Source organism: Oncorhynchus gorbuscha, linkage group LG09, assembly GCF_021184085.1.
Source record: "Oncorhynchus gorbuscha isolate QuinsamMale2020 ecotype Even-year linkage group LG09, OgorEven_v1.0, whole genome shotgun sequence".
Classification (NCBI taxonomy): Eukaryota; Metazoa; Chordata; class Actinopteri; order Salmoniformes; family Salmonidae; genus Oncorhynchus; species Oncorhynchus gorbuscha.
The window spans coordinates 13,576,601-13,591,896 of record NC_060181.1 but is presented as its reverse complement, the minus strand read 5'-3'; the positions used below and the strand labels follow the sequence as shown (position 1 = coordinate 13,591,896).

Below are 15,296 nucleotides of genomic sequence, written 5' to 3'. Positions count from 1 at the left end.
GTAATAGCTGTTCTTTCCCCATGTAAACACAGCATAGATAAGGACTGAGTAATAGCTGTTCTTTCCCCATGTAAACACAGCATAGATAAGGACTGAGTAATAGCTGTTCTTTCCCCATGTAAACACAGCATAGATAAGGACTGAGTAATAGCTGTTCTTTCCCCATGTAAACACAGCATAGATAAGGACTGAGTAATAGCTGTTCTTTCCCCATGTAAACACAGCATAGATAAGGACTGAGTAATAGCTGTTCTTTCCCCATGTAAACACAGCATAGATAAGGACTGAGTAATAGCTGTTCTTTCCCCATGTAAACACAGCATAGATAAGGACTGAGTAATAGCTGTTCTTTCCCCATGTAAACACAGCATAGATAAGGACTGAGTAATATCTGTTGTTTCCCCATGTAAACACAGCATAGATAAGGACTGAGTAATAGCTGTTGTTTCCCCATGTAAACACAGCATAGATAAGGACTGAGTAATAGCTGTTGTTTCCCCATGTAAACACAGCATAGATAAGGACTGAGTAATAGCTGTTGTTTCCCCATGTAAACACAGCATAGATAAGGACTGAGTAATAGCTGTTCTTTCCCCATGTAAACACAGCATAGATAAGATAAGAGACTGAGTAATAGCTGTTCTTTCCCCATGTAAACACAGCATAGATAAGGACTGAGTAATAGCTGTTCTTTCCCCATGTAAACACAGCATAGATAAGGACTGAGTAATAGCTGTTCTTTCCCCATGTAAACACAGCATAGATAAGGACTGAGTAATAGCTGTTCTTTCCCCATGTAAACACAGCATAGATAAGGACTGAGTAATAGCTGTTCTTTCCCCATGTAAACACAGCATAGATAAGGACTGAGTAATAGCTGTTCTTTCCCCATGTAAACACAGCATAGATAAGGACTGAGTAATATCTGTTGTTTCCCCATGTAAACACAGCATAGATAAGGACTGAGTAATAGCTGTTGTTTCCCCATGTAAACACAGCATAGATAAGGACTGAGTAATAGCTGTTGTTTCCCCATGTAAACACAGTATAGATAAGGACTGAGTAATAGCTGTTCTTTCCCCATGTAAACACAGCATAGATAAGGACTGAGTAATAGCTGTTCCCCATGTAAACACAGCATAGATAAGGACTTTCCCCATGTAAACACAGCATAGATAAGGACTGAGTAATAGCTGTTCTTTCCCCATGTAAACACAGCATAGATAAGGACTGAGTAATAGCTGTTCTTTCCCCATGTAAACACAGCATAGATAAGGACTGAGTAATAGCTGTTCTTTCCCCATGTAAACACAGCATAATAATCTGAAATAAATTAACCACAGATCGAGTTTAAGCGTTTTATTTGGAATATGTATTATAGAGGAACAGTAGTACAATTGAAACAGAAAAAGGAGAATGTAATTCATTTTTGAAAACCTTGAAAAAAAAATGTAAAAATAGTAACCTGACTTGTTTTGTGTTCAGGGTGGAGCCCAGGAAAAGGCCCATTGGTTTTGCATCGCTGTAGTTTGAAAAGAGAGTTGAAAAATACACCATTTAAAACATCTTTTAAAAAATACAGCTGAAAAAAAAAAAACTGTTTCTGTAGTAGTGTTTTACTTGATTTGTCCATTACAGTACAGCATAATAACATCTAAAACAATAAGTCATCTTGAGATCATCCGTTGTACAGTAAAACAGAAACAGTTTGATGGACGAGCACAGGTGTGATCAGATAGAGTGGAAGGTTAGGGACGTGTTCATTAGGGCACACCGTAACAACACATTTTGCAATGGAAAATTAAAACACGTTTAAAAAAAAAATGTATTGGACAAGTACAGTGCCTTCTGAAGGCAACCCAGTATGACACAACACAAGGCCAAGATTTTAAAACAAGCCAACTGCAGCTGAGTGTGTTCCATTAAGTAAAATAAACGAGCTAAATCTTTTCTTTTTTTTTCATATATAAAATCCCTCCCAGTGATTTTGAAGGTAAATCATATTGTACGAACGTGGATGAGGATATTTCTATAGGAGCGTTCTTTAAAATACATTTGCATTTGGAGTACAGGGAAATCAAACATTTCTGAATAATTATAGCACTTCGATATATCCACTGCCTTTGGACAAACTGCTGTTCCTAGGTTTTAACCTGCAAACAATCCATATTTCTTATCAAATACGTGATTAATTAAATAAAAAAGGATAAGGAAATACATTATAAAAGGACAAATAAAACTATATATACATTTAGGGTAAAGTGAATGATTATTTATTTTTATCTGACAAATACATACACAAGCAGGTCTCTACATACTGTAGAGATTACCTGGCTATCTCAACAATAATTAATAAACAATTTGGTTGGACAAATAGATAGAAATTAACAGTCTTGATTGCATTTCGGAGCCAATATAATAATATTAAATAACAAAACATCTAAGAAAAAGAGGAAAACAGTTCCATTCAAGACCCACTTTGGGGAAGCAAGAAAAGACATTGAAAAACAAAATGATTTTCATGAACGCAAAATAGTAGTAAGTGCATGTCTGTTACGCATCATAGACCTTTAGTTTGTATTGAACAAAGTGTTTTCCTACCTGGCAGACAAAATAAAGATACTTCTATCAAATTAAATAAACTGATTGTAAAAAATTATAACTTTTCAAAATGGAGTTTCGCTTTCAGACTTCATATATCTGCACTCTTTAAAATACTACCAAATATATATATATATATTGAGCTATAATATATCACTACTTGATATAAACCATGTATATATATATATAAAGGTATCTTTTTAACTTAGGTCCCTACATCATGTTTACAAGTACTGCCGGTAGTTCTACAAAATGGTATGTGAGCGTGTGTGTGTGTGTGTGTGTGTGTGTGTGTGTGTGTGTGTGTGTGTGTGTGTGTGTGTGTGTGTGTGTGTGTGTGTGTGTGTGTGTGTGTGTGTGTGTGTGTGTGTGTGTGTGTGTGTGTGTGTGTGTGTGTGTGTGTGTGTGTGTGTGTGTGTGTGTGTGTGTGTGTGTGTGTGTGTGTGTGTGTGTGCATTAAATACAAAAAGACAATGGCAAAGCATTCCTGATAGGAGCCGTAGCACAACAGTGTTCTATAGATAGCTGATTAATATATATATATAACTGAGTCATTTCAGGCTTTATGATTATAAACATCATATACAGCTGTAGGTCCAGTATCTCGCAACATAAACATTACAGCACCAAACATTTCCGTCATTTGGCAAAATTCAAGCTTTAAGTGAATGTCAAAATGCTTTATAAAGTGTTACTGTGTGGTGCTGTGATTTGTATAAAGCTAGCAAATAACATTTCCCCTGGTACTTTCGCTTCTTCTTTTCTAAATATTTTTCCTTTTTTTTCTCTCTGCCCGCCTTTTGTTTCTCTCAGTAGTTTGTTGTCTCCTGATAAATCTTGCTGTGCTTTCTGCTTGGCACAATAGCACAGCCCACTTAACATAAACTCATAAATATGGCTGTGATAAAATAGTCAAAAAACAGATTTTTTTGGTTCCAAGATTTGTGCAGGGAAAAGATAGAATAGTAAATCATAATGTTCAGGTCATCTAAACATCAAATCTTCCTGTCGGCAAATAATGCCCTTTCTTTCACGTCTTTCTGTCTAACAACATGCACCTAGCAACATAGTTACAGATCTGACAGAAAGTACAGTCAAATACTGAAACTCATTGATAGCAGTTTACAAAACAGAAAAAAATTATAGAATTGAATAAGACCATAAAAACCTCTTTCATAAATTAAATAATATTTCTTAAGATGATTGGTCTATTGCAACTAAAAACGCTGTACACCCCCCACCCTCCCCCCAAAACAAAATCACCATAAACCTGATTTCAATATTTCATTTCTCTCTTTCTCTAGTGAGCACTAGGCCCAGAGTGACACATAGAATATCTGTACATCTTGAGTCCCGCTCTACCAAAGCTTCTCTCTTTGTCTCATACACTAAACCGTGTAAGTAACCTCGAGGTTTGATAGCACTTTGGAGTTGTTGATTGTTACCAGCTTTATTTCATTTAAAAAAAAAAATCTTTAACTACCAGTGTCACCCTCCAAGTTGGATTGGTCGTTGTCGTTAGGCTCCTCCCCCTCTTCAGCCATGTCCTCGTCAGGCTCCTCCCCCTCAAAGTCATCATCCTCGCGGACGAACACCTCCAGGGACTCCAGGCCCTCCTGCGTGGACTGGTGGGATTCAGCACAGTCCACACACACACCATAGCGCCGTGAGCCGTGCCGGATCCCCACGCTGGCTGCCAGCATGAAGATCTTCTTGCACACCATGCACTTGTACTTTTTGTCCTTCTTGTGCACCTGTAGGGAGGGAGAGGGGGACGAGAGAGAGGGACAAGGGATAATGCAGCGTTCATGTGCTGTCAGAATTATTGGAAACTTGGAACTGAGAAACTCATAGAAAGATCCTGGAATCATAAATACAAAAGTTGAAAAGCATAAATGAAGGCTGAAATATGAATGGGAAACTGACACTTCCCCAATCCAGCTAAAGTCATGGGAGAGACTTCTACAGAGAGGAAGGGTGGAGTACAGAGTGATGGAGGACAGACTTATGGAAGACACACAGAAAGAGAGAGAAAGAAAGAAAAAGAGAGAGAGAGAGGGTGGAGGACAGAGTTATGAGGACAGTGTGATAATATTTTGAAGAGGGAGGTGGGGGTCCCTGTGTGATAATATTTTGAACAGGGAGGTGGGGGTGTCTCTGTGATAATGTTTTGAAGAGGGAGGTGGGGGTGTCTCTGTGTGATAATGTTTTGAAGAGGGAGGTGGGGGTGTCTCTGTGTGATAATGTTTTGAAGAGGGAGGTGGGGGTGTCTCTGTGATAATGTTTTGAAGAGGGAGGTGGGGGTTGCCTCTGTGTGATAATGTTTTGAAGAGGGAGGTGGGGGTGCCTCTGTGTGATAATGTTTTGAAGAGGGAGGTGGGGGTGTCTCTGTGTGATAATGTTTTGAAGAGGGAGGTGGGTGTGTCTCTGTGTGATAATGTTTTGAGGAGGGAGGTGGGGGTGTCTCTGTGTGATAATGTTTTGAAGAGGGAGGTGGGGGTGTCTCTGTGTGATAATGTTTTGAAGAGGGAGGTGGGGGTGTCTCTGTGTGATAATGTTTTGAAGAGGGAGGTGGGGGTGTCTCTGTGTGATAATGTTTTGAAGAGGGAGGTGGGGGTGTCTCTGTATGATAATGTTTTGAAGAGGGAGGTGGGGGTGTCTCTGTGTGATAATGTTTTGAAGAGGGGGGTGGGGGTGCCTCTGTGTGATAATGTTTTTCCTGGTTTGGGGATTTATAAAGAAATTAAACTCTCAAAATTACAATTATTCATAGAGAAACAACGAAATGGGATGTTCTGAGTCCATGTCAACGCTGAAATCATATCAGAAGATCATTTTTTAGGGTGTAATACCCCTTTAATTGAGCATTTTGCGACGGAGGAATGTGCTGGTCTCGTTGTTATGCTGCATATGTCAAGCCCACCAGATTGATATAAACAACCATGATTACGCCAGACATGCTTACTTTGCAGTTAACATTTAATTGAGAAGGTTTTGGGGGAATGTCTTTCTGTCTACCCACAAGACAGTTATCATGTTATAAACTGGCTATACAAACTGAATGATAGACAGACAAGCACGCACGCCACACAGACAGACCAGCGATATTGCTGAAAATGTATTGGCAGGTATGTTAGGTTTGGATAACTAGGGGTGGGATAATGTCGATGTGGATTTGATAGCAGCCGGTAGCTTAATTATTTTTTATTTAACCTTTATTTAACTAGGCAAGTCAGTTAAGAACAAATTCTTATTTACAAATGATAGCCTACCCCGGCCAAACCCGGAAAACGCTGGGACAATTGTGTGCCGCCCTATGGGACTCCCAATCACGGCCGGATGTGATTCAGCCTGGATTCTAACCAGGGAATGAACAGTTAGGGTAGGTTCTAACCAGGGAATGAACAGTTAGGGTAGGTTCTAACCAGAGAATGAAGTTAGGGTAGGTTCTAACCAGAGAATGAAGTTAGGGTAGGTTCTAACCAGGGAATGAACAGTTAGGGTAGGTTCTAACCAGGGAATGAACAGTTAGGGTAAGTTCTAACCAGGGAATGAACAGTTAGGGTAGGTTCTAACCAGGGAATGAACAGTTAGGGTAGGTTCTAACCAGGGAATGAACAGTTCGGGTAGGTTCTAACCAGGGAATGAACAGTTCGGGTAGGTTCTAACCAGGGAATGAACAGTTCGGGTAGGTTCTAACCAGGGAATGAACAGTTCGGGTAGGGTCTTACCAGGGAATGTCTCTTGACGTGCTCTCTGCGGGTGAACAGCTTGCCACAGATATCACAGCTGAAGGAGCGGACCCCAGAGTGAATGATGAGGTGCCTCTTTAGTGTTCTCCGGTGCTTGGCGATGTAGTTACAGTGGGGACACTTGAGCTTATTCAGTGCCGTGTCGGACGACTCGCCTGAGAGAAACACACCAGGTTGCTTTCTAAACAGTTGATCAAATCCACATTGACACAGATAATGGAAGAGCAGACTTGGGGGCAGTCATTTGTAGAGCCGCCCAGTCTCTGGCGGTAGAACCCCTTGGTTCTTCACTTCCCAATTAAAGAGAGGAGTTGTGGGATGAGGGGTCATGTGTGTGGTGGTGGGATGAGGGGTCGTGTGTGTGGTGGTGGTGGGATGAGGGGTCATGTGTGGTGGTGGTGGGATGAGGGGTTGTGTGTGTGGTGGTGGTGGGATGAGGGGTTGTGTGTGTGGTGGTGGTGGGATGAGGGGTCATGTGTGGTGGTGGTGGGATGAGGGGTCATGTGTGGTGGTGGTGGGATGAGGGGTCATGTGTGGTGGTGGTGGTGGGATGAGGGGTTGTGTGTGTGGTGGTGGTGGGATGAGGGGTTATGTGTGTGGTGGTGGCATGAGGGGTCCTGTGTGTGGTGGTGGGATGAGGGGTCATGTGTGTGGTGGTGGGATGAGGGGTCATGTGTGTGGTGGTAGGATGAGGGGTCATGTATGTGGTGGTGGGATGAGGGGTCGTGTGTGGTGGTGGGATGAGGGGTCGTTGGGCGTGGTGGTGGGATGAGGGGTCATGTGTGTGGTGGTGGTGGTGGGATGAGGGGTCATGTGTGGTGGTGGTGGGATGAGGGGTCATGTATGTGGTGGTGGGATGAGGGGTCGTGTGTGTGGTGGTGGGATGAGGGATCATGTGTGTGGTGGTGGTGGTGGTGGGATGAGGGGTCATGTGTGGTGGTGGTGGGATGAGGGGTCATGTGTGGTGGTGGGATGAGGGATCATGTGTGTGGTGGTGGTGGTGGTGGGATGAGGGGTCGTGTGTGTGGTGGTGGGATGAGGGATCATGTGTGTGGTGGTGGTGGGATGAGGGGTCATGTATGTGGTGGTGGGATGAGGGGTTGTGTGTGTGGTGGTGGTGGGATGAGGGGTCATGTGTGGTGGTGGGATGAGGGGTCGTGTGTGGTGGTGGTGGGATGAGGGGTTGTGTGTGTGGTGGTGGTGGTGGGATGAGGGGTCATGTGTGGTGGTGGGATGAGGGGTCATGTGTGGTGGTGGTGGGATGAGGGGTTGTGTGTGTGGTGGTGGTGGGATGAGGGGTCATGTGTGGTGGTGGTGGGATGAGGGGTCATGTGTGGTGGTGGCATGAGGGGTCCTGTGTGTGGTGGTGGGATGAGGGGTCATGTGTGTGGTGGTGGGATGAGGGGTCATGTGTGTGGTGGTAGGATGAGGGGTCATGTATGTGGTGGTGGGATGAGGGGTCGTGTGTGGTGGTGGGATGAGGGGTCGTTGGGCGTGGTGGTGGGATGAGGGGTCATGTGTGTGGTGGTGGTGGGATGAGGGGTCATGTGTGGTGGTGGTGGGATGAGGGGTCATGTGTGTGGTGGTAGGATGAGGGGTCATGTATGTGGTGGTGGGATGAGGGGTCGTGTGTGTGGTGGTGGGATGAGGGATCATGTGTGTGGTGGTGGTGGTGGTGGGATGAGGGGTCATGTGTGGTGGTGGTGGGATGAGGGGTCATGTGTGGTGGTGGGATGAGGGATCATGTGTGTGGTGGTGGTGGTGGTGGGATGAGGGGTCGTGTGTGTGGTGGTGGGATGAGGGATCATGTGTGTGGTGGTGGTGGGATGAGGGGTCATGTATGTGGTGGTGGGATGAGGGGTTGTGTGTGTGGTGGTGGTGGGATGAGGGGTCATGTGTGGTGGTGGGATGAGGGGTCGTGTGTGGTGGTGGTGGGATGAGGGGTTGTGTGTGTGGTGGTGGTGGTGGGATGAGGGGTCATGTGTGGTGGTGGGATGAGGGGTCGTGTGTGGTGGTGGTGGGATGAGGGGTTGTGTGTGTGGTGGTGGTGGGATGAGGGGTCATGTGTGGTGGTGGTGGGATGAGGGGTCATGTGTGGTGGTGGGATGAGGGGTCATGTGTGGTGGTGGTGGGATGAGGGGTTGTGTGTGTGGTGGTGGTGGGATGAGGGGTTATGTGTGGTGGTGGTGGGATGAGGGGTTGTGTGTGTGGTGGTGGTGGGATGAGGGGTCATGTGTGGTGGTGGGATGAGGGGTCTTGTGTGTGGTGGTAGGATGAGGGGTCATGTATGTGGTGGTGGGATGAGGGGTCGTGTGTGTGGTGGTGGGATGAGGGATCATGTGTGTGGTGGTAGGATGAGGGGTCATGTATGTGGTGGTGGGATGAGGGGTTGTGTGTGGTGGTGGGATGAGGGGTCGTTGGGTGTGGTGGTGGGATGAGGGGTCATGTGTGTGGTGGTGGTGGGATGAGGGGTCATGTGTGGTGGTAGGATGAGGGGTCATGTATGTGGTGGTGGGATGAGGGGTCGTGTGTGTGGTGGTGGGATGAGGGATCATGTGTGGTGGTGGTAGGATGAGGGGTCATGTATGTGGTGGTGGGATGAGGGGTTGTGTGTGGTGGTGGTAGGATGAGGGGTCATGTATGTGGTGGTGGGATGAGGGGTTGTGTGTGTGGTGGTGGTGGGATGAGGGGTCATGTGTGTGGTGGTGGGATGAGGGGTCATGTGTGGTGGTGGTGGGATGAGGGGTTGTGTGTGTGGTGGTGGTGGGATGAGGGGTTATGTGTGGTGGTGGTGGGATGAGGGGTTGTGTGTGTGGTGGTGGTGGGATGAGGGGTCATGTGTGTGGTGGTGGTGGTGGGATGAGGGGTCATGTGTGTGGTGGTGGGATGAGGGGTTGTGTGTGGTGGTGGTGGGATGAGGGGTCATGTGTGGTGGTGGTGGTGGGATGAGGGGTCATGTGTGGTGGTGGTGGGATGAGGGGTCATGTGTGGTGGTGGGATGAGGGGTCATGTGTGGTGGTGGTGGGATGAGGGGTTGTGTGTGTGGTGGTGGTGGGATGAGGGGTCATGTGTGGTGGTGGTGGGATGAGGGGTTGTGTGTGTGGTGGTGGTGGGATGAGGGGTTATGTGTGGTGGTGGTGGGATGAGGGGTTGTGTGTGTGGTGGTGGTGGGATGAGGGGTCATGTGTGGTGGTGGGATGAGGGGTCATGTGTGGTGCTGGAATGAGGGGTCATGTGTGGTGGTGGTGGGATGAGGGGTCATGTGTGTGGTGGTGGGATGAGGGGTCATGTGTGTGGTGGTGGGATGAGGGGTCATGTGTGGTGGTGGTGGGATGAGGGGTTGTGTGTGTGGTGGTGGTGGTGGGATGAGGGGTCATGTGTGGTGGTGGTGGGATGAGGGGTTGTGTGTGTGGTGGTGGTGGTGGGATGAGGGGTCATGTGTGGTGGTGGTGGGATGAGGGGTTGTGTGTGTGGTGGTGGTGGGATGAGGGGTTGTGTGTGTGGTGGTGGTGGGATGAGGGGTCATGTGTGTGGTGGTGGGATGAGGGGTTGTGTGTGGTGGTGGGATGAGGGGTCATGTGTGGTGGTGGTGGTGGGATGAGGGGTCATGTGTGGTGGTGGTGGGATGAGGGTTGTGTGTGGTGGTGGTGGGATGAGGGGTTGTGTGTGTGGTGGTGGTGGGATGAGGGGTTGTGTGTGTGGTGGTGGTGGGATGAGGGGTTATGTGTGGTGGTGGTGGGATGAGGGGTTGTGTGTGTGGTGGTGGTGGGATGAGGGGTCATGTGTGGTGGTGGGATGAGGGGTCATGTGTGGTGCTGGAATGAGGGGTCATGTGTGGTGGTGGTGGGATGAGGGGTCATGTGTGTGGTGGTGGGATGAGGGGTCATGTGTGGTGGTGGTGGTATGAGGGGTTGTGTGTGTGGTGGTGGTGGGATGAGGGGTCATGTGTGGTGGTGGTGGGATGAGGGGTTGTGTGTGTGGTGGTGGTGGGATGAGGGGTTGTGTGTGTGGTGGTGGTGGTGGGATGAGGGGTCATGTGTGGTGGTGGTGGGATGAGGGGTTGTGTGTGTGGTGGTGGGATGAGGGGTTGTGTGTGTGGTGGTGGTGGTGGGATGAGGGGTCATGTGTGGTGGTGGTGGGATGAGGGGTCATGTGTGGTGGTGGTGGGATGAGGGGTTGTGTGTGTGGTGGTGGTGGGATGAGGGGTCATGTGTGGTGGTGGTGGGATGAGGGGTCATGTGTGGTGGTGGTGGGATGAGGGGTCATGTGTGGTGGTGGTGGGATGAGGGGTCATGTGTGGTGGTGGTGGGATGAGGGGTCATGTGTGGTGGTGGTGGGATGAGGGGTCATGTGTGGTGGTGGTGGGATGAGGGGTCATGTGTGGTGGTGGTGGGATGAGGGGTCATGTGTGGTGGTGGTGGGATGAGGGGTCATGTGTGGTTGAATCCTCAGTGAAAGGACATCATGTTTACTATGGTGTTATGGGAAGGAAAAACACTTGGTTAAATACTAAACTGTCGTGTTGTCATGGCTACACTACTGCCTTGGGAGTAACAAAATAAGTATAATTTGATTTCTCTAACCAAAAACTAGTTTTACCATTAACCCACTGATCTAAAATATTCCTGATGTGTAGTTAGGAAAGAATGTGTCAGAAAATGCTGTACCTCAGCTGCTATTAACAGAGATCAACACATCAGGCTAAAGTTTACTACAGCCTCCATAACCAATTTACACCATTGTGAAGAAAGATGTTTGACAAATCTAGTATGTGAGAAATGTGTAGTGACGTAGTAACACCCACTAACCATCTAAGGGACAAGTGTAGATGTGACTGTAGTCAAACTATTGATTTGGTTGGCTAGGCTCACATCACAGACAGCTGCAGGGTCCTGCCTTTTTGTCTTTGTTTGAGTCAAGACGCCCTAAACAAAAGAGTTGTCAAGCAGGCCAGGTTGCCAGGGGGCTGAGGAAAAACAGGTCACCTGTGTGCTGTGTTCAACTGGCAAATGTGCTATTCACAACACCATCTTGGAGAATAAGTCATTTATCTCCTATCCAGAACAACCTACAATACCGGAAGTATTCACATCTTTGATCATAATCACATTAACCAACCACCGAATTAGGTTCATGACATAAGGTGTGAAAACAAATCTGTCGTAAGAATGTGTTTGGTAATATTGAATCAGTAAGTCTGAACATACATCTACTATATGGTATAATTACAGGAGAACACAACCCATACCATTCTCCCAGGACTCCCCTTGCTGGGACTCTTGCAGGAGGCTGTACTGAAACTGATTGGCCAGTTCTGTGAGAGGAGAAACAAAGACATGATTAGAGGGTATGAAAGATTGGGGGGGGGCAGACAGACAATACCTTACGTACACAAACACCAGGCCCCACCTACCCCAGGGTCTTGTTCAGCTGGGCACACCTCTAGCAAACCGGTTTAAAACTAAATTAGAACAAAAATGTGAGTTTCTTATTTGAAAAGTCGTTGAGGAAGACACTCCCTGTTTCAGTCTGCCTTCGTTCTTTTCGTTTGGTGCCTAATCCCAAATTAACACAACTCTGGTGCCTAATCCCAAATGAACACGACTCTGGTGCCTAATCCCAGATGAACACGACCCTGATGCCTAATCCCAGATGAACACGACCCTGGTGCCTAATCCCAGATGAACACGACCCTGGTGCCTAATCCCAGATGAACACAACTCTGGTGCCTAATCCCAAATTAACACAACTCTGGTGCCTAATCCCAAATGAACACGACCCTGGTGCCTAATCCCAAATGAACACGACTCTGGTGCCTAATCCCAAATGAACACGACCCTGGTGCCTAATCCCAGATGAACACGACCCTGGTGCCTAATCCCAGATGAACACGACCCTGGTGCCTAATCCCAGATGAACACGACCCTGGTGCCTAATCCCAGATGAACACGACCCTGGTGCCTAATCCCCCACTCTGGTGCCTAATCCCAAATGAACACGACTCTGGTGCCTAATCCCAAATGAACACGACCCTGGTGCCTAATCCCAGATGAACACGACCCTGGTGCCTAATCCCAGATGAACACGACCCTGGTGCCTAATCCCAAATGAACACGACTCTGGTGCCTAATCCCAAATGAACACGACCCTGGTGCCTAATCCCAGATGAACACGACTCTGGTGCTGCCTGTGTTCTGTCATCCATTCCCTAGCCTGCCTGTCTGTCTGCTACTGTATGTAGGTACACTTCTTCTAGCCAGGACAGCGTGTTCAGCAGCCTCTCCCACTGGGCTGTGTATTAATATGTGAATCACAGGATAGAGCCCTCAGCCCCTCACTTAGGCTCACTGAACAGGCTTAATTAGCCATACCTCTGGGCCTGGACTTCAGAACCTATTGTTAAGAACCTGACCACTGGTCCCATTCTCTATCCTGCCTGCCAGCCAGCCTGCCTGCCTGCCTGGGTCAATATTTGGAATGGCGAGGACAGCCCCAGTGCATTAGGGGGGATTACGGAGGGAGAGAGGGTCAGACCTTAAGAGTTAATTGTGTGTTGTTTGAAGAGGAACCAAGAATTTATAGCCATGAAACCAGCAGCTCTGCTATAGTAAAGCAGGGTGGGTTCACCTAAATCATAGCTCCTGTTTTTCCGGCACCAAGCATAAGAGAACAGACTGGAACAGGGAGAGACTATCGAGACCTGTTCAATAGGAATCGTGGCTGATTAATGAAAATGGCGCCGGAGGAGATGGCCGCCGTTTAACGGTCCCCTTACCAATTGTGCTATTATGTGTTTTTTCGCGTTATTTGTAAATTATTTTGTACATGTTTCTGCAAACGTATCTTACGGAACAAAAAAGAGCTTCTAGATATCAGGACAGCGATCACTCACCTTAGATTAGACTAAGATTTCTTCAACAACAACAACAAGCAGGACTCACACGATATTCTCCAAACACCCCACAGGGCAGACATCCCAATTATTCACAAAAGGAAGCGACACAGAGGACAAAGAGCCGGATGCCTCGTCCGGACCCGCAGAAGACAACTAGGAAAGCTGCCGTTACCGTCAATATTACTCGCCAACGTGCAATCATTGGACAATAAACTAGACGAGGTAAGATCACAAATATCCTACCAATGGGACATCAGAAATGGTCAAATCCTATGTTTCACGGAATCGTGGCTGAATGACAAAATGGATATTCAGCTAGCGGGATACACGCTGCACCGGGCAAGATAGAACAGCACACTCCGGTAAGACGAGGGGGGGCGGTCTGTGCATATTTGTAAACAACAGCTGGTGCACGAAATCTAAGGAAGTCTCTAGATTTTGCTCGCCTGAAGTAGAGTATATTGTGATAAACTGCAGGCCACACGACTTGCCTAGAGAGTTCTCAGCTATACTTTTTGTGGCTGTTTATTTACCACCACAGACAGATGCACTAAGACCGCACTCAGTCAGCTGTATAAGGAAATAAGCAAACAGGAAACCGCTCACCCAGAAGCGGCGCTCCTAGTGGCCGGAGACTTTAATGCAGGGAAACTTAAATCAGTTCTACCAAATCTCTATCAACATGTTAAATGTGCAGCCAGAGTGAAAAGTGAAAAAAATTCTAGATCACCTGTACTCCACACACAGAGACCCGTACAAAACTCTCCCTCACCCTCCATTTGGTAAATCCGACCGTACCTCTATCCTCCTGATTCCTGCTTACAATCAAAAATTAAAGCAGACTTGGTCTATAAAAAAATGGTGAGATGAAGCAGATGCTAAACAGACTGGAACATGTTCTGGGATTCTTCCGATGGCATTGAGGAGTACACCACATCAGTCACTGGCTTTATCAATAAATGCATTGAGGACGTCGTCCCCACAGTGACTGTACGTACACACCCCAACCAGAAGCCATGAATTACAGGCAACATTCGCTTTCAACGTGCGGGACTCTAACCCGGAAACTCACAAGAAATGCCCTGCGACAAACCATTAAACAGGCAAAGCATCAATGCAGGGCTAAGACTGAATCATACTACACCGGCTCCGACGCTCGTCGGATGTTGCAGGGCTTGCAAACTATTACAGACTACAAAGGGAAGCACAGCCGCGAGCTGCCCAGTGACATGAGCCTACCAGACGAGCTAAATCAAAGCAGACCACCATAGTCCCTGTGCCCAAGAACACAAAGGCAATCTGCCTAAATGACTACAGACCCGTAGCACTCACGTCCGTAGCCATGAAGTGCTTTAAAAGGCTGGTAATGGCTCACATCAACACTATTATTCCAGAAACCCTAGACCCACTCCAATTTGCATACCGCCCAAACAGATCCACAGATGATGCAATCTCTATTGCACTCCACACTGCACTTTCCCACCTGGACAAACGGAACACCTATGTGAGAATGCTGTTCACCGACTACAGCTCAGCATTCAACACCATAGTACCCTCACCAAGCTAAGGATCCTGGGACTAAACAACTCCCTTTGCAACTGGATCCTGGACTTCCTGACAGGCCGCCCCCAGGTGGTGAGGGTAAGTAGCAACACATCTGCCACGCTGATCCTCAACACTGGAGTTCCCCAGGCGTGCTCAGTCCCCTCCTGTACTCCCTGTTCACCCACGACTGCATGGCCAGGCACGATTCCAACACCATCATTCATTTTTGCTGACGACACAACAGTGGTAGGCCTGATCACCTACAACGTATAGACAGCCTATAGGGAGGAGGTCAGAGACCTGGCCGGGTGGTGCCAGAATAACAACCTATCCCTCAACGTAACCAAGACTAAGGAGATGATTGTGGACTACAGGAAAAGGAGCACCGAGCATGTCCCCATTCTCATCAACGGGGCTGTAGTGGAGCAGGTTGAGAGCTTCAAATTCCTTGTTGTCCACATCAACAACAAACTAGATTGGTCCAAACACACCAAGACAGTCGT

The 15,296-nt window shown here is 47.3% G+C and overlaps 1 protein-coding gene across 1 annotated transcript in view; it reads right to left on the bottom strand.

Annotated features, from left to right (window-relative positions):
* Positions 1 to 1,344: 1,344 nt before the first annotated feature.
* LOC124043185 (zinc finger and BTB domain-containing protein 10-like) overlaps positions 1,345 to 15,296 on the bottom strand; it is a 34,025-nt gene continuing 20,073 nt past the window's right edge. The window contains exons 3-5 of the mRNA XM_046361470.1: positions 11,602 to 11,667; positions 6,333 to 6,508; positions 1,345 to 4,355 (exon numbers count right to left, since the gene is read on the bottom strand). Coding sequence (XP_046217426.1) covers positions 4,077 to 4,355; positions 6,333 to 6,508; positions 11,602 to 11,667 — 521 coding nt within the window. The 3' untranslated portion in view covers positions 1,345 to 4,076. The remainder of the gene's footprint in view (positions 4,356 to 6,332; positions 6,509 to 11,601; positions 11,668 to 15,296) is intronic.